Source organism: Diplodia corticola (genome assembly GCF_001883845.1).
Source record: "Diplodia corticola strain CBS 112549 chromosome Unknown scaffold36, whole genome shotgun sequence".
In the NCBI taxonomy this organism is placed as follows: Eukaryota; Fungi; Ascomycota; class Dothideomycetes; order Botryosphaeriales; family Botryosphaeriaceae; genus Diplodia; species Diplodia corticola.
Window position 1 is genome coordinate 291,710 of NW_017971515.1, and position 18,872 is coordinate 310,581.

The 18,872-nt window shown below is 59.3% G+C and overlaps 7 protein-coding genes across 7 annotated transcripts; 5 read left to right on the plus strand and 2 right to left on the minus strand.

The window, feature by feature from the left end:
* Nucleotides 1-1,861: 1,861 nt before the first annotated feature.
* On the plus strand, nucleotides 1,862-3,434 carry BKCO1_3600094 (uncharacterized protein; the record flags this gene model as incomplete). Its single annotated transcript, XM_020274968.1, has 2 exons — nucleotides 1,862-2,248; nucleotides 2,307-3,434. The coding sequence occupies 2 exons, from the start codon at nucleotides 1,862-1,864 to the stop codon at nucleotides 3,432-3,434; spliced, it is 1,515 nt and encodes a 504-aa protein (XP_020129005.1).
* Nucleotides 3,435-6,521: 3,087 nt separating this feature from the next.
* BKCO1_3600095 (tryptophan synthase beta subunit-like plp-dependent enzyme) lies at nucleotides 6,522-7,298 on the plus strand (the record flags this gene model as incomplete). The annotated part of the gene is made up of 1 exon (XM_020274969.1): nucleotides 6,522-7,298. The coding sequence occupies one exon, from the start codon at nucleotides 6,522-6,524 to the stop codon at nucleotides 7,296-7,298; it is 777 nt and encodes a 258-aa protein (XP_020129004.1).
* Nucleotides 7,299-7,528: 230 nt separating this feature from the next.
* Nucleotides 7,529-8,587, minus strand: BKCO1_3600096 (farnesyltransferase alpha subunit; the record flags this gene model as incomplete). The annotated part of the gene is made up of 3 exons (XM_020274970.1): nucleotides 7,529-7,844; nucleotides 7,912-8,301; nucleotides 8,370-8,587. The coding sequence occupies 3 exons, from the start codon at nucleotides 8,585-8,587 to the stop codon at nucleotides 7,529-7,531; spliced, it is 924 nt and encodes a 307-aa protein (XP_020129023.1).
* Nucleotides 8,588-9,013: 426 nt separating this feature from the next.
* On the plus strand, nucleotides 9,014-10,021 carry BKCO1_3600097 (uncharacterized protein; the record flags this gene model as incomplete). Its single annotated transcript, XM_020274971.1, has 1 exon — nucleotides 9,014-10,021. One exon carries the CDS (start codon nucleotides 9,014-9,016, stop codon nucleotides 10,019-10,021), a length of 1,008 nt encoding a protein of 335 aa, XP_020129006.1.
* A 1,478-nt stretch (nucleotides 10,022-11,499) lies between these two features.
* On the plus strand, nucleotides 11,500-12,928 carry BKCO1_3600098 (nuclear pore protein; the record flags this gene model as incomplete). Its single annotated transcript, XM_020274972.1, has 2 exons — nucleotides 11,500-12,085; nucleotides 12,141-12,928. 2 exons carry the CDS (start codon nucleotides 11,500-11,502, stop codon nucleotides 12,926-12,928), a joined length of 1,374 nt encoding a protein of 457 aa, XP_020129012.1.
* Nucleotides 12,929-14,107: 1,179 nt separating this feature from the next.
* Nucleotides 14,108-15,339, plus strand: BKCO1_3600099 (glycoside hydrolase family 18 protein; the record flags this gene model as incomplete). Its single annotated transcript, XM_020274973.1, has 2 exons — nucleotides 14,108-14,268; nucleotides 14,346-15,339. The coding sequence occupies 2 exons, from the start codon at nucleotides 14,108-14,110 to the stop codon at nucleotides 15,337-15,339; spliced, it is 1,155 nt and encodes a 384-aa protein (XP_020129011.1).
* Nucleotides 15,340-15,478: 139 nt separating this feature from the next.
* Nucleotides 15,479-17,014, minus strand: BKCO1_36000100 (udp-glucose dehydrogenase udp-mannac; the record flags this gene model as incomplete). The annotated part of the gene is made up of 2 exons (XM_020274853.1): nucleotides 15,479-16,276; nucleotides 16,370-17,014. 2 exons carry the CDS (start codon nucleotides 17,012-17,014, stop codon nucleotides 15,479-15,481), a joined length of 1,443 nt encoding a protein of 480 aa, XP_020129077.1.
* Nucleotides 17,015-18,872: the final 1,858 nt, after the last annotated feature.

Below are 18,872 nucleotides of genomic sequence, written 5' to 3' on the forward strand. Positions count from 1 at the left end.
GGAGATGCGACAGATGGAGGCCGGAGGAGGTGCGGCAATAAATAGTGCATGCGCTTTTGCCGGATAATTGGTGGCGGCGTTGGTTGGTCATCCAGGTCACCCACAGGGCGTGGTATAGTCGGTGGGGCGATACAGCGTCCCCGCATGACGTCTCTGTGCTCACGGCCACCGCAGTGCTTACTCATCTGCGAGTCGCTCGATCCATTGCCGGCACCATGCAGACCAGGCTCCAGCGCAGCCGCATCGAGTCGTCCACCGGTGGTGGCCAGGGTTGGTGTTGGACTTGGTTGATGGTGCCGTGGTGGGGGCAGTCGTCTGCGTCAGTCGCGCACCTTCCAAGCGGCCAGTCTGACTCGGGCTGATCGCTACGGACCACGCGGCTGCCTGGCTGGCCCGCACGCAGCGTCGACACAATCTCCTCTGACGCGTGTGTCAGATCTGCTGCCATCAGCCTATAAGGTTCAGCTCAGGTTTCGCATGTCAGTCGACGCGACAGAGGAAACACTAGCTCACCGGCAGTGCGTTACTCTTGTAGAGCGTTTAAGCTTTGCTGGGGAAAATAAAGGAGGTTGGCGAGCCAATGGCGCCGAGAATGCACATCATTCTTCAGGCCTAGTCGCCTTCCATTCTGGCGTGCCTCCGTCCGCATGCATCCGCTCGGGGGGTGAGCGCGTTTCTCGGACGCCTTGATGCTCGATAAGCTCCGATGCTTGTCCCCGAAATCAGGCCACAGCCCGGAGCGCCCGGCCGGATCGCAGCTGGCGGGGCTCAGGCTGGAGCAGCGTACGCGTGGAGCGGTGCAACAGAGACGGAATTCCGGAGAACGCCAAGAGCGGAGGGTTTCAGTGCAAAGTCTTGACGAGCCCGTGGACCAGACGACAGGGATCATGCGAGGCAGATCTGCAGGGACGCTCCGCTGGCCTCCCACGCCCGGCTCGCGACTCGCACTGGCAACACGGCAAACGTGGGGAAGGGGCTCGCTGGCAAGCCGCGATAAGACCCCGGCTGTCGCGAGCTGCGCTTCCATCCTGTGGGCTTGGGGGGTGGCGGAGGCACGAAGGATGCTGGGGCTGTGGGCCAACAGGAGGCGCAGGCGGAGAGCTGAGCTCGTATTACCGTGGTATCCTTTTTACAGTTGAGGCCAAGCAACGCCCGTCCTGCTCAAGCTGCCCGCTGGGTTCAGGCGAGCCAGATCTGCACCGCGACCTGAGGCACGCTCCATGCTCCACCGCGCGCTGGCTGCCGAGTCGGAATTCGGCCGTTGCTGAAGCACACGTTGAGCTCCGCCGGAAGCGCCGCCCGTCGTCCGCTGCTGCTGTCTGCCAGTGGCTGTCTGTCAGTGGCGACGGACCCCTTTTCGCGAGGTGCCAGCGACGCCAAGGCGTGCGCAACACGCTGACATGCGACGCCGCGGGCCCCGCCAGTGAGAGAGCTCAGCCGCTGCAGCCACCGCCCTAGATACGGCCCTGCCAGCCGCCCAACACCTCGCCGGCACCCCCCTGAGGTCCGCTGCCAGCGCGCGCATGCTCTCCGCAGGACACGCAGCGGGCTGGGGCGGGGCGAGTGCTGGGAGCGCGGGCGGGCAGAGCGTGCCGCGGCGTCGCAAGCGGTTGCGCCCGTTGACGCGGCTCACGCAGCTGTTCGCGGTCAAGCGTGTAAAATATGCGCCGCGACATTGGTAGGGCCGCGCCCCAGGGCCAATTTCCAGCGCCCGGGCGCTCGTGTGCGGCGCGCCAGTGCTGATGTGAGGCTTCCCCTGCCAGCCGCGACACAGCATCACTTATACATACCCACTCCCGCCCCAAGCCCGCCGCGCTCCCGAGCACTGCGTCTCTCTCCCCCCCCCCGTTCCACCCTCCGCATGATGGCCCTCCTCTCCAACCAGCGGGCCGCCGGCCTCGTTGGCCTCACGCTCTTTATCTTCCTGCTGCTTGGTTACACCACCTACAACTCGGGCTCCGCCGACACCGTGCCCTTCAACTACTCGCCCGGCAAGACCAGCTCCGGCGCCGGCGCTCCCACCCTCTCGCAGCCCGGCCCCGCCGACGGCTGGGAATTCGAGGCGAAGCGCGATGCGAAGAACTTCGGCCTCTCGCCCGAGCAATGCGATGCCGCCTTCCCCAAGCTGTGGGCTGAAATCGACCGCGCCGTCGCCCACCGCAAGAAAGTCGGCAACATCACCCCCGACGAGGTTAAGATCGGCTGGAAGATCGATGGCATCGTCCGTGCCATGATCTATGACCGCCAGGTATGATTCTAATGGCTCCCGGTTGCGGCGTGACGCGTGGCTGACCCTTCCCTTGCAGCTCTTCATTCTCAACGCTCGTGGTGCCCGTCGCCGGGACTACCGCCAGCGTACCCTCGCCGTTCTCCAGTCCATCCAACGCGCCATCACCGCCTACCCCGGAGACATTCCCAACATTGAGTTTTCCTTCGTTGTCGATGACGGTGCCTACTTCGCCGTCTACAACAATGAAACGTCAGCAACTACGTGGGCACTGACTCGCGAGCCTCAAGACAACAACTTGTGGCTGATGCCCGACTTTGGTTTCTACAGCTGGGAAGGCCCGGCTGGCGAATACAGCGCTCTGCTCAGATCCATTGCGCGCGACGAGATGCCCTTCGAGCAGAAGGACCCCCGTGCCATCTGGAGAGGTGCCAAGGCTCCTGCCGGCCACGTCCAGGTCCGCTCCGACTTGCTCAAGGTTTCCAAGGGCAAGGAATGGGCCGACATCGAGGAGATTGTGTGGGGTGGCGAAGGCGAGCCCAAGAACCTCATTCCCATGTCGAAGCATTGCAAGTACATGTTCCCGGTCCACACCGAGGGCCACACGTACTCCGGCCGCCTCAAGTACCTGCTCAACTGCCACTCGCTTACCGTCATCCACAAGCTCCACTGGGTTGAGAACTTCCACAACGCTCTGGTTCCGTCTGGTCCGGATCAGAACTTCATCCAGGTTGAGCGTGATTTCTCCGATATGCACTGGAAGATGGAATACTACCTGCAGCACCAGGACGAGGCCAAGCGTATCGCTGACAACAACATCAAGGATTTCCGTGATCGTTATTTGACCCCGGCTGCCCAGGCTTGCTACTGGCGTAAGCTCTTCTGGGCTTGGCGGGAGGTGTCTTTCGAGCCCGATTACTACATGTCCGACGAGGAGCTGAAATTGCAGACCGAAGCCGAAAAGAAGAAACAGAAGGAGAAGGAGAAGGTCGATGTCAAGCTCGACGAGGACAAATCTTCAAAGGACAAGGCGAAGGGCAAGAAACCAACCAAGAACCCCGATGACGACAAGAGGTCGACCTCGGAGAAGACGGAGAAGACGGAGAAGACGGAGAAGACGGAGAAGAAGTTGGTGCCCCGTGGAATGCCCTACGAGACATACCTCCTTCTCGAGTCGTATGAGGATAGTCCGTGGTACAACAGCTAAACAAATCCGGACGGGACGATATTTGCTATTTTCCACTTTCGCACATTACCCTCGGCAATGTTTTACAACGTCGGGTTCCTCGATCTGGCCTATTCCGGACGGCACCATGTGGGCTATTTTGGGAGCCTCAACGCCTCAACCAGCACCTGTGTCGAGCAATTTCAGTAGCGCCCAGATGACGCGGCCGACTATAGGGGGTTGAAACACATGCGTCGCGTACGCATCGGCCAGCCGACGGAAAGCCCACCCAGTTGACGCTCAGAACACGCGACGTCCTCGATCAGTCGGCTTCCCTCTCCCCTGCCCGGGTGCGCTCGGTTCCATTGTTTTCCTTTGACGTAGATGATTGTCTCTTGCTGCGCGACTTGGTGTTTTGGGTGGCGCATGTTCGGAAAATCTAAAGCTGAAAGACGGCGCATTCTTAGGCTGTCTGCCGGGCGTTTGGGGGTTTCTACCATTGATTGGATAGCAGACACTGCGGGGAAGCTGAGGAGCCCGGTTTCCACCGTTACGCAATCCGCATTCCGCAGCAGACACGTGGTGATCACAACGAATATACAACTAATTTCATCGTCCAAATTCGGCAACTGAGGAGTGCGCGTGTGTAACTACACACAGGGCGATCTGTAACAGAGAAAACTGGAGAGATGCATGTGGATACGTTTCATAAACCCAAGACAAGGTTCCGCACATCGTCATCGCCCTTTTTTCAATGCAGACGCAGGACCACAATATATTCTCACGCTTGTTGTTCAACCTCCGCAACCTACCGTCGGGTATTGTGACAGGATACCGCACCCCGCAGTTTCGCCTGCTTCGATGTGCGATCCTTGCATGCGCCCAAAGCCTCCCGAAACGGCGATCCCGTCACGGTGGAAAAGATTAGAGCTAATCCAGACCTCAACTGCTTCGCAGGCTCTCGGCATACCCTGCTGATTCGTGCGCACATGGACGATAACAACAGATGTCGCGCCTACGTCAGCCTGCTCCACCTCTGAGTCTCTTCTAAGGCCACCACGCGGACGAAGCGATGCGATCCGGACCGACGTAAGGGCGAACGAGCGCGCACGAATGAGCCGCCATTTTCGCGATTCACGTACTCCGTATCGCTTTCCTTATCTCGAGCTTTTTCCCGGGCTGATCAGATCATCCTTGGGCTGTTTCCATGCTTTCCGTATCGCCTACAGTCATCATCGTTGGTTATCGGGATGCTGCCCGACATCTTTTCGGGATGACACCAACGCGGTCGCGTTTCTTCCCGTTTCTGTTGAACATCCAGGGTCGTTTCCGTACAGATATCGTCGTTTCCCGCGTCTTGCTGGGAAGCTTATCGCCTGCTGTCGGCGAAGCGGAACCTGGCGGTGGGGAAGCGGGTGTTGATGGTGTTAATATTATTCGGCAGGCGTCCCGGTGCGAACGATGCTTTTCACATGCATTCAGAGCATCCTGGGCGAGATGTCTCACGAAAACAAGTAGGAAGAGATGGAAGAGCGCCAGGGAACTATGGGTCTGTGGGGGATTCGTTCCTCTGCTGGGACTGAAATGCCCCTGCGTTGAGGGAGGATCCCATCATCAACCCATACTGACGCGGTGTGACGACAAATACCCTCTGGAGGTCGCATCTTATTACCGCATTCCGGCAGCCTGGGTCCCCAAGCTCCGTCTAGTATTCGCAATCTACCCCGCAATCTGGGCGTGCGGTCTGGACTCGGATTGGGATGATGACCATTGGGGTGGATTTGATTGCTCCATTTGGACTGTGACGGGGTGAGCAGTGTGTACCGTGTGGGAAAATGGGAGTTTGCGTTATGTCATTCGACCGGTTGGTTGGCTGCGGGCGAGGGAAGGGGGTGGGCTGGCAGATAAGCGGCTACCCCCGGCATTGCTCGGTCGAGTCAGAAAATGGTCCCAAGCCGTTCCCGAGTTCCGACGACATGGGTGGGGAGTGAGCGGCAGAACGAGGATCGAGCTTCTCGAGACTAAGCAGTTGGTGTTTAGCTCTTAGACATAGTTTCATGGGTGCGTTGTCTGTCAAAGGGCGCGTTGGGCGAGGTGAGAAGAAGGCGTGTCACCTGGGCAGGGCATATATATTGAGCACTTTTCCCTCATTTTTGTTTCCTTTCTATCCCTCATCCCACCCTTACTTCTCTGTTCAGGGACTTCAAATTCTCTATCAAATCAGAACAACTTCTTCTCCTAGCGAAAACTGTCAGCTTCCTTGCACACAACTGTCTCTGCCCGTCCTCGCACTCACCATTCGAAAGCCCTCAGCTTCTTCGATCACCAAGGTACCAACGAAGGTCTCATCAACGGCTTTTGTTGTCATTACTTCTATCTCCGACTCTTCAAACACCACCAAGAACGTATCCACCACCGAAGCTTCAATAAGATGAGATCCATCGCACTTACCGAGTGTGCCACGGCGCACTCCTCTGCCTCTCCCCCTACCGTGTGCCTCACGCCCTCTGCCAAACCTTGGAACCTCACTCCACTCATGGAGTCAACCGCGCTTTCGCGCGCGGCGGGCTGGTACGGTCAAAATGCTCCTTTCTCTTGGCCTTTATACGATACTATCGCCTCACCATCCACCTTTCCTGTCAAGCATCTCGTCTTCATACGAACCTCATCTGCCCTCCAACACTACAACACCTCCATAAGAATGCCCCGCTCCTTCCCCATTCCCAATTCTCATCCCCCACCCAAGACAAAGGCCAAGAGGAACTCCCTAAATAGTCTCAGATACGGGTACTAAATCGCAGAAGCAGAGTATTCCTCAAGCTGGAGCTCCTCCAGCCTAGCGGATCCTTCAAGTCACGCGGCATCGGGCACTATCTCCTATGCCGGCTGTCGGAGCACCCTCAGCCCGACAAGGTACACTTCTACGCCTCGTCCGGAGGCAATGCGGGATTAGCGTAAGCTCCCTTTTTTTTTTTCCCCTTTCTCTTTTGCCCATCTTTTTCCATTCTCCCCCCCTCAACCAAACAACGCCACCCAACCAACCAACTAACCAAACCCAGCTGCGTCACCGCCGCCGTGACGCTCAACCGCCCCGCCACCGTCGTCTGCCCCACGACCACCTCCCCGCACATGCTCGCCAAGCTCCGCGCGGCGGGCGCCCACGACGTCATCGTCCACGGGCACGACCTCGCGGCGGCGGGCGAGCACCTGCGCACGCAGCTCCTGCCCCGCGACCCGCACGGCGTGTACGTCCCGCCGTTCGACCACCCGGACATCTGGGCGGGCAACGGCAGCGTGGTGCACGAAGTCGCGGCGCAGCTGGCCGAGCGCGGCGAGGGCCGCGCGCCGCCCGACGCCGTCGTGTGCTCCGTCGGCGGCGGGGGGCTGCTGAATGGCGTGTGTGGCGCGTTGGATGCGGTGGGGTGGTCGGGGGGGTGCAGCGTGTTGGCTATGGAGACGAGGGGGACGGATAGTTTGGCGAAGGCGTTGGAGGCGGGCGAGTTGGTGGCGTTGGAGGAGATTGGGAGTGAGGCGAGGAGTCTGGGGGCGAGGAGGGTGAGCGAGGAGACGTTTCGGTTGGCGAGGGAGGAGTGGCGGAATGTGAGGAGCGTGGTGTTGGATGATCGGGAGGCGGCCATGGGGTGTTGGCGGTTGGCGGACGATGAGAGGTTGATGGTGGAGTTGGCTTGTGGAGTGAATGTTGCGCTGTGCTACGATGGAAGGCTGGAGAAGGCGGTGGGGAAGAAGTTGACGAAGGAGAGCAAGGTGGTCATCGTGTTGTGTGGTGGGAACGATGTTACGGTTGAGAAGCTGCACCAGTGGCGGAAGGAGTATGGAGATGTGGAGAAGGAGATCCCGCGCAATGCGGATGTGCCTAGCGAGTCGACTGCGCCGGGGCGCAGGTAGGGAAAGTTGCTCAGGTCAAAGGGATAGATACAGGACAGCTCGACGCAAATTCTTAGGTAAACAGGCGTTAGATTTGATTTCCCGGGAAGAATAGAGTAAGGTTACAAATACAATCTTTTCGAGGCGACGAGTCTCAGGATTCATTAGAACTACATTCGAACTGTTTTGCAATTCCTGTTTTGTCCAGGAGGGGTATCATACAAGGAGCTGTTCAGCAGCTGCCACTTTACTCACGCAACAACCTCGGGCTGCTCCAAGAGCGACTTCCTATAGTTCCAGTAGTTCTCGCGGATCGGGTCGTAGCGTCTAGCCAGTAGATCCAAAGCCTCCGCGGCCTTCTCCTTGCTGCTCTCCTCGGAATAGACATCGGCGAGCAAATCGAGTGCATGGCTAGAGCTCACCTCGTCGGGCTTCTCAACCGACGCGTACTGCTGCGCAAATTCCTTGAATGTCGAGAGCGGCAACTTTGCGTGGCGTGCAATACCGCGGAGGTAGCTCCACGGGCTCTGGTTCTGCGGCGCAAGCTTCACGGCGGCTTTGGCGTAACTGGAAAGACAAAAAGTCAGCGTTCATTACACCTCCCGTTTCGTGAAGTAGTCTCTGGAAAACGCACTCTATCTCCCTGTCCAATAACTTCTTTTGTGAGAAGCCGTCTGGGTTGCCGCCGAAAACGACGAACCAGCGGTGGTTCCAGGCCGAGTTGTTCCGCACGTCCTCGCGCACCAGGGCCTCGACGGCCTCGAGCTCGCCGGCCTCCCACAGGCCGAAGCGGCGCACCAGCCACTGGCGGTAGCTCCAGACGTGGTAATTCTTGGAGTCCTTGGTCAGCATCCGCGCGATGAAGTCCTGCTCTCCCGCCGCGTCGCCCAACGCGTCGACGATGGTCTGGCGGTGGTGCCAGATCTGGTAGTTCTTGAGGTTGCGCAGCGCCGCAGCATTGAGCCAGGCGAGCTCTTCGCGGAGGTCTTTGCCGAGGGTGAGGACGATCTTCGCGCGGTAGAGCCTGTGCAGGTGGGGAGAGTCAGCTTTCAGGGCGGTGGGTTTTCTTGCGGAGCGGGGGAGAGGACGCACCAGACGGTGTAGTGCGCCGGGTTGGACTGGATGATATCCTCGGTCAAAGCCATGGCACGGTCGCTCATCTCGTTTTTGGCCATGACGGCGCGCAGGTAGCCCATGGCCTCGTCATAGTCGTCCGAGTAGGTGATGGCAGCGAGGGCGTTGGGGCCGCCCTCGTCCAGCGGGATCGGCTCGACATCGTTCCACTCGTCGGACTCAGCGTAGAAAGGCATGTTGGCGGGCGCAGGTGGCGATGCGGAGCGGCGGAGGCTCGAGGGCGATGGGGGTATTGTTCGGGGGAGTTCTTTGTGGTCCCGCAAACAGCCCCGCGCTGATCCCGGCCCGCGCGTGCTCCTCCGTCATCCGCGTCATCCGCCGTTGTGTAAACAACAAAACAACAACACACTTCCGCCCGCCATTCTTTGCCCATCATTCTTCCCTACGCAATCTCACCCGCTGCGCAATCTCACCACTTGCATGAGCTCAACTGCGCCAAACGCCCCGCGCGTACCGGACAAAGAGCCGCATTCTCTCATCGTCATGTCCAACGACGAAGATGAGCCCGCGCATGCTAACGCGTCCCCACCGCGTCCAGCCACTTCCTCGTCTTCCTGTCCTCCGGTCGGTTTAGACATTCCCACCACAAACGTGAACCGCCAATGATACTGCTAACAGAACACTCAAAGCCCGGCGTAAACAACCGCCTGCCTTACTCCGCCAAGAGCTGGCAACGCAGCGTCAGCAACTTTCTGAAGACGCACCGCGGCAGCAAGCGCAGGCGCGAGAGCACGCCGCCCGAAAGTGACGGCTCCGTCACGCCCCCCGACGAGCTACAGCAGTATCTCGGGGACCTGAAAGCCGTCATCACGAAGCAGTGGGGCGAGGACGTCCAGACATGGCTTCCCGCCGAGCTCCCTTACCCTCCCGAGTACATGAGCTCCGACAAGCTGCATAAATGGCCGCCGGGCGTGGTCGCCGCACTGTCAGAGCTCGCGCAGGCTGTCGGCAGCGATTCAGAGAAGCGAGAGGAGGCGCTGGATCACATGGCCACGGCCGTCGCTGTTCGGAGGTCGTTGTCCCGCAAGATGAAGACCGGCGGCGAGTGGGTTGCGTGCACGGATGTTGAATACGCCACAGCGAAGATGAACGGCCAAGCGACAAGCGCGACGACTTCAGCAACTGCTTCGTACGGTGCTCCGCCGCAGCTCCCCAGCGATGTGCAGAGAGCTGGTGAGGCCAGAAGCGGCGCCTTTACCGAGGAGTTTATGTGGGTGAACAACAACTGGGAGGGCAACCTGAACCAAAGCCGGCCTGACAAGAAGAGGAGATTCGATCCGGAGCTGGGCTCAGAGGAGGGGAGTGTCTGCTCCAACAGTGAGATCCCCAGCGGTGTCGAGTTCGAGTCGTTCCGCCTGAAGAAGAGGAATGCCGCCCTGAAGGCTAGGAATGCAGAGTTGAAGCAGGAAATCGCGATGGCTCATGGCCAGGTGGATGCCGAGCGGATGAGGAGGGAGGACGCTGAAAGCTTCATGAGTACGATCAGGACTTCGATGTCCAAGTACCTCGGAGAGCCGAAGCTGGAGGATCCAGAGGAGTACATATCGGATACAAGGAACGCACTGTCTTCGTACCTAAGGGACGCAGAGAAGAGGCAGGAATTCCTGTAGGCCCTGCCCGCAGAATGGGCTCTAGATGGTGTTTTTCTTCAGCTGCCCGTGCAAAGATGAGCACATGTTGGGCCAGGAGATGAGGAACAAAGACGGCGGTGGGCATAGGCTTCAGAATCATGGCACACCTAGATGCAGTCTTGAACTGCCTACGTATGTAGGATGTAGTGACTGTCAAAACAGGTCTAGTTTAAACTGCAGCATGTGTCGTACTTGTGCTTGACCCTTGATAATTATTTCCGTGAGCGTATCCGGGCAATATTTCCATCTACACCCAACATCATCCAGTAATAATCCAATGTTGAGTTTTGTAAGTTCAGGTCCAGGTCGAGTTCTTATGATATGTGGCAGTAGTCGTGTGCTTATATAAATATTATTTGCGAGGGTCCATGATTGGATAAGTTGCGTTGAGCTGTACGTCCAGTCTTGTTCCGAATCCTGCAATTGACTAAGATAAGAGTCTAATGTTGTGTTCATTCAAAAGTGACACATATGTGGTGATTTCTTGGTTTATATATTCTTGTTTAGGTCCTCGAGATGCCCGTAAAGTCACAGTGACGGATTAAAGATGCTGAGGCCCGATCTTGATCAGTCCACGTACGGGTTTGAACGTACGGGCCCGATCAAGGCTGATGCTTCAAAGGAGGGCCAGGTGGTTTAGGCATCACAGAGGCAATCAAAGATGGAGGAAGGATGCAAGCAGCTGCCGGCTATCCGAGTGCTGCTGGAGAGCAGATCTAGTCCCCTAATTCCAATGCGAAATGATTCGATAGCATCACCTTCGATCCCCACGGCGTCAACCATTCCACCACTAAGCTTCTCTGTTTCCCAAACTCCTCCACAGGCGAGGCTTGGCAGCCTCAGGCCTCTGCGGAAGGTGGCCCGAAATCTATGAGAGCCAATTCGGACATATGTCCGTCTGGTGTCAATGCTAACGCTTCACACGGCTGCCAAAGACATCTCTTTTGCTCATGGTGAGGGGGCGATCTTTTTTGGCCTTGCTCGTTGGTGGAGGTGGACGGGGCCGAGGGTGGACCGTGAGAATTAGGCCGACGGGGCGGCGGAGCGGGGCGGAGCGTGGCGGAGCATGGCAGTCTGGCGAAGAAACGAGGGAGCGGAGTGAAGTTGCGGGGAGGGCGGCCGGCCTTCTTTGTATCTACACCCTTGTCGTTGAGAGAGGGGGCTACCTATGCCGTGTTGGGCGCGGCGGAAACGGACGGGAGTGCCACCTTGGCAGGCGCGGGTGGGCGCGCGCACTGGACAATTGGCTGTTTCTTTTCCAGCCCGACGCGTCCCACTTGCGCACCGCATCATCGACCCTCGCATACGGGTGCTCTGGTCTCCCACAACCATCCGCAAGTGTCTCGCTCTCAAACCGAAAACACGTTCCAGGTGCATACGCCGTCAGCGAAGGATCCCCAAAGCCTTCCCCTCTCCCCCGATAAGCCGAGCTTCGCCGCAATTGGAAGCCTGTCCACATGGCGAAGCGTAAGAGCAAAGCGAGAGGGCCGACCGTCACATACTTCGACCCAGACGGCGACACGCGGCTCGTATTGAATGAAGGCGAGGCCGACGAGAAAACTTTTGTCGTCTCCTGGAAAACCGTGAGCGCGTTTTGCGACTCATGGGACCGCATGCTCAACCCGGATGGGCATCCTGGAGACGCGTCGCACAAATGCCTCATATCGCTTCCCGACGATGACTGGCGGGGACTTCAGATCATCTTAAACATTGCCCACCAGAACTTCGACCGCGTGCCTCAAGACATCAGCTTCAGGGACTTGGTTGCAGTCGCCGTTCTAACCGAGAAATACGGTGCCACGAGGCTCGTTCCTCCATGGACGAAAAAGTGGCTCAGGCAGTGGAGAAAGCGTGCCAACCAATCTGGATATGAAGAATGGCTTTATGTAGCCTGGGCATTCGGACAAGACCGAGCTTTCAAGACTGGAACGAAGAGACTCGTTCTGGAGTATGGGGGCCTTCTTGACGGGACAATGTTGAAAAGTGACGAGGAGACGATAGATCTCATTGTCAATCCACGGCATTTTCCACCGGGTATCATAGGTATTTGACGACCTCATCCGCCATGTATCATCTCTACTGACTGGCCCAACTGCAGAGAGCATACATTTTGTCCGAGATATGATTCTCGACAGTATCCTGGAAGACGTCTACGAGGTGCTGAATCAATACGTCTTGCCCACTTGCCAGGTGGGCGGGCCTGCCGGGCGAGCGTGCAACGCTATGGTTTGCGGGTCGTTATTCAGCCAACTACGAAAACTCGGACTGTGGCCGGACAAGATAACCGCAAGAAAAACTTTGTGGAGCCCGAAGGAGCTTGTCCAGAAGCTTCGAGCTGTGAAAGTCATGACACCGTCAAAGGAATACAAGATTGTGGGCGACTCGGAAGACCATTCCTCATGTGCCCCAATACAGCAGAAATTCCGCGAGATTATTGACATGTGGTACAATTCAGAGGTTGCTGAATCAGCTGTTCGGGAACATCACATTGGTCATATGAGGCGCAAAAGAGAGGAACTACTCGGAATCAACAGCAGCAATGGCCGAAAGAGGAAGTGGGGCGAGAGCTTTGAGCAACTAGCTCAAGAGGAGTCCAGTGCAGCTGGCGAAGCAAATGTAGCCCAAATGGACCAGGAGGTGGATGAACAGGAGGGTGAAGAGTCGACGGGAGATGATCAGTACGGGGAGGATGAGAGCTCAAATGAGGTCATTAAAGAAGAGGATGAGAACTCAAATGAGGTCATCAAAGAAGAGGATGGTCATAATGGAGAGTACTGGAGTTTCTCCGAGTACAGCAGAAGCCCAGTTGGAGATGATGATCGGGATGGCGGAAGTCAAGAGGATAACTTGATGTATGTGAAAAAGGAAGATGAGGAGGATTATTGATGCCCATCAGTACCGTCGGGGCTTGGTAAGCACAGAGATGGCTTGTTGCCAGAACCTCTAGACTAGACTGGCCCATGGTCTTATTGAGGCCAGTCGAGTAATGTAGAGGCCTTCTCGTGCTTATGCGCCGCTCCATTCCCACCCGGCGCGACGTATCAGGCTGAACCGATTCGAACCAAGAGACATGCATGTATTTCCTTATGTACAGAGCAGCCACTCGTACAACTGAATCCTCCCAACCCATGTTCGCTTGTGGCTGGGAGTGTACCTCGTTACACCCCGCGGGCTTCTCGTTCAGATCGTGTCTTTCAGCGTGCAGGAGATCCAAAAGTCAGTCACTCGAAACAATTGCCGCGCCAGATGCCCATGATCCGTTATGGAGATGCTCGGGCAGCGGCGCAGACGGATTTCTCCATTGTCTTGTGATACAGGGGTAGGATTTACCACGGTAGTCACGCTGCATTTACTTTTGTCTCAGCAAAGGACCAAGTGATTTACGTAAAGCCACAGGCGGGGAGGGTTTCGTGGCAGGGAAGTCCGAGTCCCAAGGGCAGAGCACTTGGCTATAGGTTGGCGTTGGAGTCTCATCGGATGCAGATGGTATGCCCTAATTCCTTTTGAAATGCCAATTTGAAGGTGCGTAGTCGCGATAATATATGAACCAAGTCTAGGAACACTTGCGTGGCTAGGTGTGTGCCGAGGATTGACATGGTGTAGAATCCGCCCGACCATCGACTGTCAGGCAATGAAGCCGTTGGCCAGGTTGCAGGTGACGGGAGGCACAGACGTGTTTCTCGGGATGGTGCAGGGTGGAGGCACAAGCGCGCCCGGAATACGTCACATCTGCATATATGCCTCTTCGCGTGCTCCCGTCCGCTGAAAACGCCACCATTTCACCGCGCCGGACAGGGCGTGCTTTTTGCATGCGACTTTGATCACTCCCGGACTCTTCCAGGGCTGTTCCCAGCATCGCTCCCGCCATGCATGCATGCATATGTGGAACCCCGCTCATCCCCCCCGGCCTCGCAAACCCCGCTGGGCAAGGAAGGCACCTTAATACGGACACATATTCGTAACCCACGCTTCCGAAACCTGCATCCATTACTTCTCCCACCCAGACTTGCGAAAAGCTAGCACCACGCGCGTCCCCCTTGCCCGACGGTCAACCCGACGACGACCATGACGCCGGCCTCGGCGCCCTCGGACTGCTCCGTCTCAGCACCCACGAAGCCGCCCTTCGTCCACGGCGCCTACTACCCCAGCTGGAAGATCTACCGCAACCAGCCGCCCTCGTCCATGGACCTGGACATCATCTCGCACGTCTTCTACGCATTCATGCGGTACGCAACGCAACCCCTCCCAAACGTACCCCTCCCACCGCGCCGCAAAAAAAAAAAAAGCCAACCCCCCACCACAGAGTAAACGAAGACGGCACGCTCCACCACCTCGACGAACACGCCGACCTCCACCACCCCATCCCCGGCCATCCCCTCTCCCCCAACGGCTGCCTCCCCTCCCTCGCCCACCTCCGCTCCACCACCCACCCGCACCTCGCCCTCCTCCTCTCCCTCGGCGGCGGCTCCGGCTCCGCGCCCTTCCCGCGCCTCGCCGCCTCCCCCACCGCCCGCCGCACCCTCGCCACCGCCATCGCCTCCTTCCTCTCCACCCACGCCCTCGACGGCCTCGACCTCGACTGGGAACACCCGTCCACCCCCGCCGCCGGCCGAGACTTCCTCGCGCTCCTCCGCGCCCTGCGCGCCGCGTTACCCCGCCGACTCTTACTCACCTGCGCCCTGCCAGCTGGCGAGTGGTGTCTGCGGCATGTGCCGCTCGCCGAGGTCGCGGAGGTGTGCGACTGGGTGAATCTCATGTGCTACGATTTCGCGGGCGGGTGGACGCCGAAGACGGGGCATCATGCGCGGTTGTATGCGTCGCCGCATAGAGACGCGGGCGATGCGTATGCGGGGAGGTCGGTGCACGGGGCGGTGGAGTACGTCGTCGGGCGCGGGGTGGGGCGGGAGAAGGTGTGTGTGGGGGTGCCGGTGTATGGGAGGGCGTTTGTGGGGGCGGGCGGGGCGGGGGAGGGGTTTGAGGGGGTGGGCGGCGGCACCGGGGAGGGCGGGTGCGTCGAGTATAGGGAGTTGCCGGGGGAGGGCGCCGAGGGGGTGGTGGTGGATGAGGAGGAGGTGGGGGCGGCGTGTGTGATCAGGGGGCGGGAGTGGGTGAGTTTTGATTGTCCGAGGACGGTGGCGGAGAAGGCGAGGTATGTGAGGGAGAGGGGGTTGAGAGGCTTGTTCTATTGGACGGGGGTGGCGGATAAGGAGGGGGAGGGGAGTTTGCTGAGGGCTGGGTATGAGGGGTTGTATGGGCGAGGGAGTCGGGGGACTGGCGAGGGAGGCTTCACTTCGTAGTTGCAGTGTCGGTTGGTGCGGACCGTGAATGAAATTTTTTTCTTCTCGCCCGGATGTGCTTGACAGATGCGGAAATATTTGCGCCGTGACAGAAAATGTTCCAAAAGAAAGGAAGATCTATCTATGCGACGCACTGCCCTCATGCACAACACCACTTTACCATCACGTTCTCCCCCAACTCCCCCAACACCCGAAAGTCCAGCCCATGCTGCCTGATGGCCACCACGATCAAATCAAACCTCCCCAGCCCCTCCACACTCCACTCCCTCTCGACATCCAATCTCGGCGCAAACGGCACCTGCTCCTCCCCGACCAACGGATCCGCAAACACCACCTCCACATCCCACTCCTGCAGCAGATACTTCATCAACGCAATCCCCGGACTGCAACTCAACACGCTCTGCCCAGGCTTAAACCCCACCCCGACCACCAGCACCGCCGCCGGCCACGCGCCCTTAATGCCCTCGCCCTCGCCCTTCCTCCCACAAACCTCCCTCATCGCCCTCTCCCCCACCTCCGCCGGCCTCCGCCACATCTTCTCCGCCGCGTGGCGCAGCAGCGGGAACTCGCAGCTCTCGAGCAGGTAGTACGGGTTGACGGGGATGCAGTGGCCGCCGACTCCCAAGCCGGGGGCGTAGGGCGCGAAGCCGAAGGGCTTGGTGGCGGCGGCGGCGGCCACCTCGTGCGCGTCGATGCCCAGCCCCGCGCACGCGTCGGCCATCTCGTTGGCGTACGCGATGTTCACCATGCGCTGGCAGTTTTCGTACAGCTTCGTCATCTCGGCCACCTCGGGCGACGACACAGCCACGACGTGCCCGAAGGCGGCGGCGTAGAGTGTGTGGATCGAGGCGAGTGAGCCGGGCGTGATGTCGTCGAGTCCGGAGATTAGCTTCGGGATGTGCGATACTGGTGGCGATTGTCGGCCTGGGTCGACGCGCTGGGGGGAGGGGTGGGGATGTTAGTGTACTGTGTGTGTGACATGCCTACGGCGGCGGCGGCGGCAGAGAAGGTTGGATAGGTATGTACTCACCTCAGGGCTCATGCCGGCCTTCAAGTTCCGCGACCTCATCAAGTTCCCCAACAGCCTCCTCGTCATGCCCACGCCGACAGAGCTCTCGACCACGACCGTCGCGCCGGGCCGCGCATACGTCCCCACCGTCGCCAGCGCCGCGCGCACAAACGACGTGTCGACGCGCTTGTCGGGCAGCAGCAGCGTCGTCGGCACCGCCACGAGGAAATGCGTCGCGCGCCGGAGGTCGGCCGGCGTCGACGTCAGCGCGACGGACGGGTACGCGTCCGGCGTCAGGACGTCGGCCGCGAGCGCCGCCAGCCGCTTCGCGCTGACGTCGTAGGCCAGCACCGCGAACGACGCCGCCGCGAAGGTCGTGACGAGGTGCAGCCCGACGTAGCCGACGCCGATGACCGCCACGACTGGCGTCTCCGTGTCCGACACGGGGTTGAGGTCGAGGTCGAGCTGGCTGCCGTGCGTCGTCGTCGAGCAGGACGTCGTCGTCGTGGTGGTGTTGTGGAAGAACTCTTCGGTCACTTCCTCTGGCGGCGGCGTGTCGGCGGCTGATGGCCCCAGTGAGGTCCACACCGTGGTCGAGTCTCGCATGAGGCCGTCGCAGGGGGGCGGCATCGCTGGGGTTGGAGGGGTGGCGAGTGAAGAGAGCATATTTACAGGTAGGTCCTTCAGAGGGGAGGGGAAGCAACAGTAGAAACGATGGTGTGCCAGTGAGGACGAACAAGACAAGGGAGGACACCGACACACAGCTGGACACGGGGATATGCAGCGAGAGACGCAATCAGTCGAACACACTTCCTCGTTGCTTCACAGCAGCACCGGGCTCAGACCTTTATAAAGCGCGGTCTGGGTGGGCATATAGTAGCTGAAACCGCATCTGGGCCTCTGCTTGCTGCGCCGAGAACTGCGTGCGTGCCTTTCCAAGGCGTGATCTCACGTCCAACACGGTTGCATCAGCATCCCTCTCCCATGCCCGATCCCCCCGGTCTCGCCCCGGAGGAAGGGGGCGAAAGGCGGGCAAGTGACTGTGGGGAGACAAGCAGCGGCATCAGCATCAGCAGCATCAGCAGCACCTTCCGCTAGAGCCGATTGCGTGCGATGCAGCTCTCGGGTTGGGCTCTGGATCCTTTACGGAAACTGGTAGCAGCTGAGGCCCAGGGAGGCTGAGCTCTGTGCTGGCAGGCCATACCCGGCGGCATGAGTGCTGGATGATGGAAGAGGGCGGGCGTGACGAGGAGCAGTCTGGACACCATGATGCAAGGCTCGGGCCTGCGGCAACCGATGATCGCGTCAGGCACGGCTGGGAGGAAACCGTCACCGTTTGGTGGATAGCTCGTGGAGAAACGCAGCCAGTGGACTGCAGATGGCAGCCGCACGCGGCCCAAAAGGGCGCAGAGGACACCATGTGGGCCAAGAGCAGATGCCCCGCAGCGGGAGGTCAGAAGAGAAAAGCCTTGGGTGGTAATCAGTGAAGGGCTGGAGGCTGCATCCGAGTCGCAGAAGGGAGAGTGGTCCAGGGGCGGGAGGAGAGTGGTGGCTTGGCATCAGATGCTTGTGTCTCGGTTAAGTAAGCTGTCCCTTCCCTGGTCCGCGGCGTCCAGCACTTGGGTCGACACGAAAACACGCACCCGCCCTGCAGCCAAGCCATCGCCAAGTCGCCTGAAACCTGCTGCATCTCCCGCCTCCCGAGCTAGCCACGCGCTCCACGGTAGCGGGAAAACACATGAGAGGACCGCGCGAGAGGCGAGTGCGTGCGGAGGCAGACACTTGACCGCCAGCTGGGCTGACGAGCACAGCAGCTTGCGTGTCGGCCGCCTTCCGCTCCGCCGCGACTTTCTGCACCTGCTCTCCATCAGAGCGACGACGTCCACGCGCCATCGACAGGGCTGATAATCCGCGGCCGGGGTGGCCCAGCACGCGAGCCTCAGCAGATCCGGGATATTGCGCCACCCTCGAGACATTATCCTAGCGCCCGGCCCTTCCCCGAGATCTCCGCACGCGGATAAAACTAGGGTGCACGCGTCTGGCGGAGAAAAAAAAAAGGGAAGAAAAAAACTACACAGATCCCGAAGGAAATCCATATTGGACGAAATGAAAATTCCCGCCGCAGTCAGCTGGACCGGCCGTCGGCGTGCCCCTGGCCCTGGCAGCCAACAGGATCGGCGGACCGAAGGATGGCTGCCGTGCGCCATTGAGCACCTTCCCGCCGCCATACCTGTGCCAGAACCGCCAGCAGCACCCCAGCTTGCCTGCGCGGAGGACGGACCGGAGTCAAACGGCGTTGGCGTGCCCGCCGGGGTGGGCTGCAACTCGTATTGTAGTATGTAGGTAGTACTGCGGGGACGCCAATCCGGCAACTAGCCATCGATATGCCAGGAAACGCCCAGATGCGACGAAAATGAGCGGCCGGCGATCCATCTGGGCAGGCAAACTTCATAGGTATGTATTCTCGTGTGCAGTGTGTGCATCGGCGAGCACGTCTTGCCAAGTCACTTGGGGTTCGTAAAAG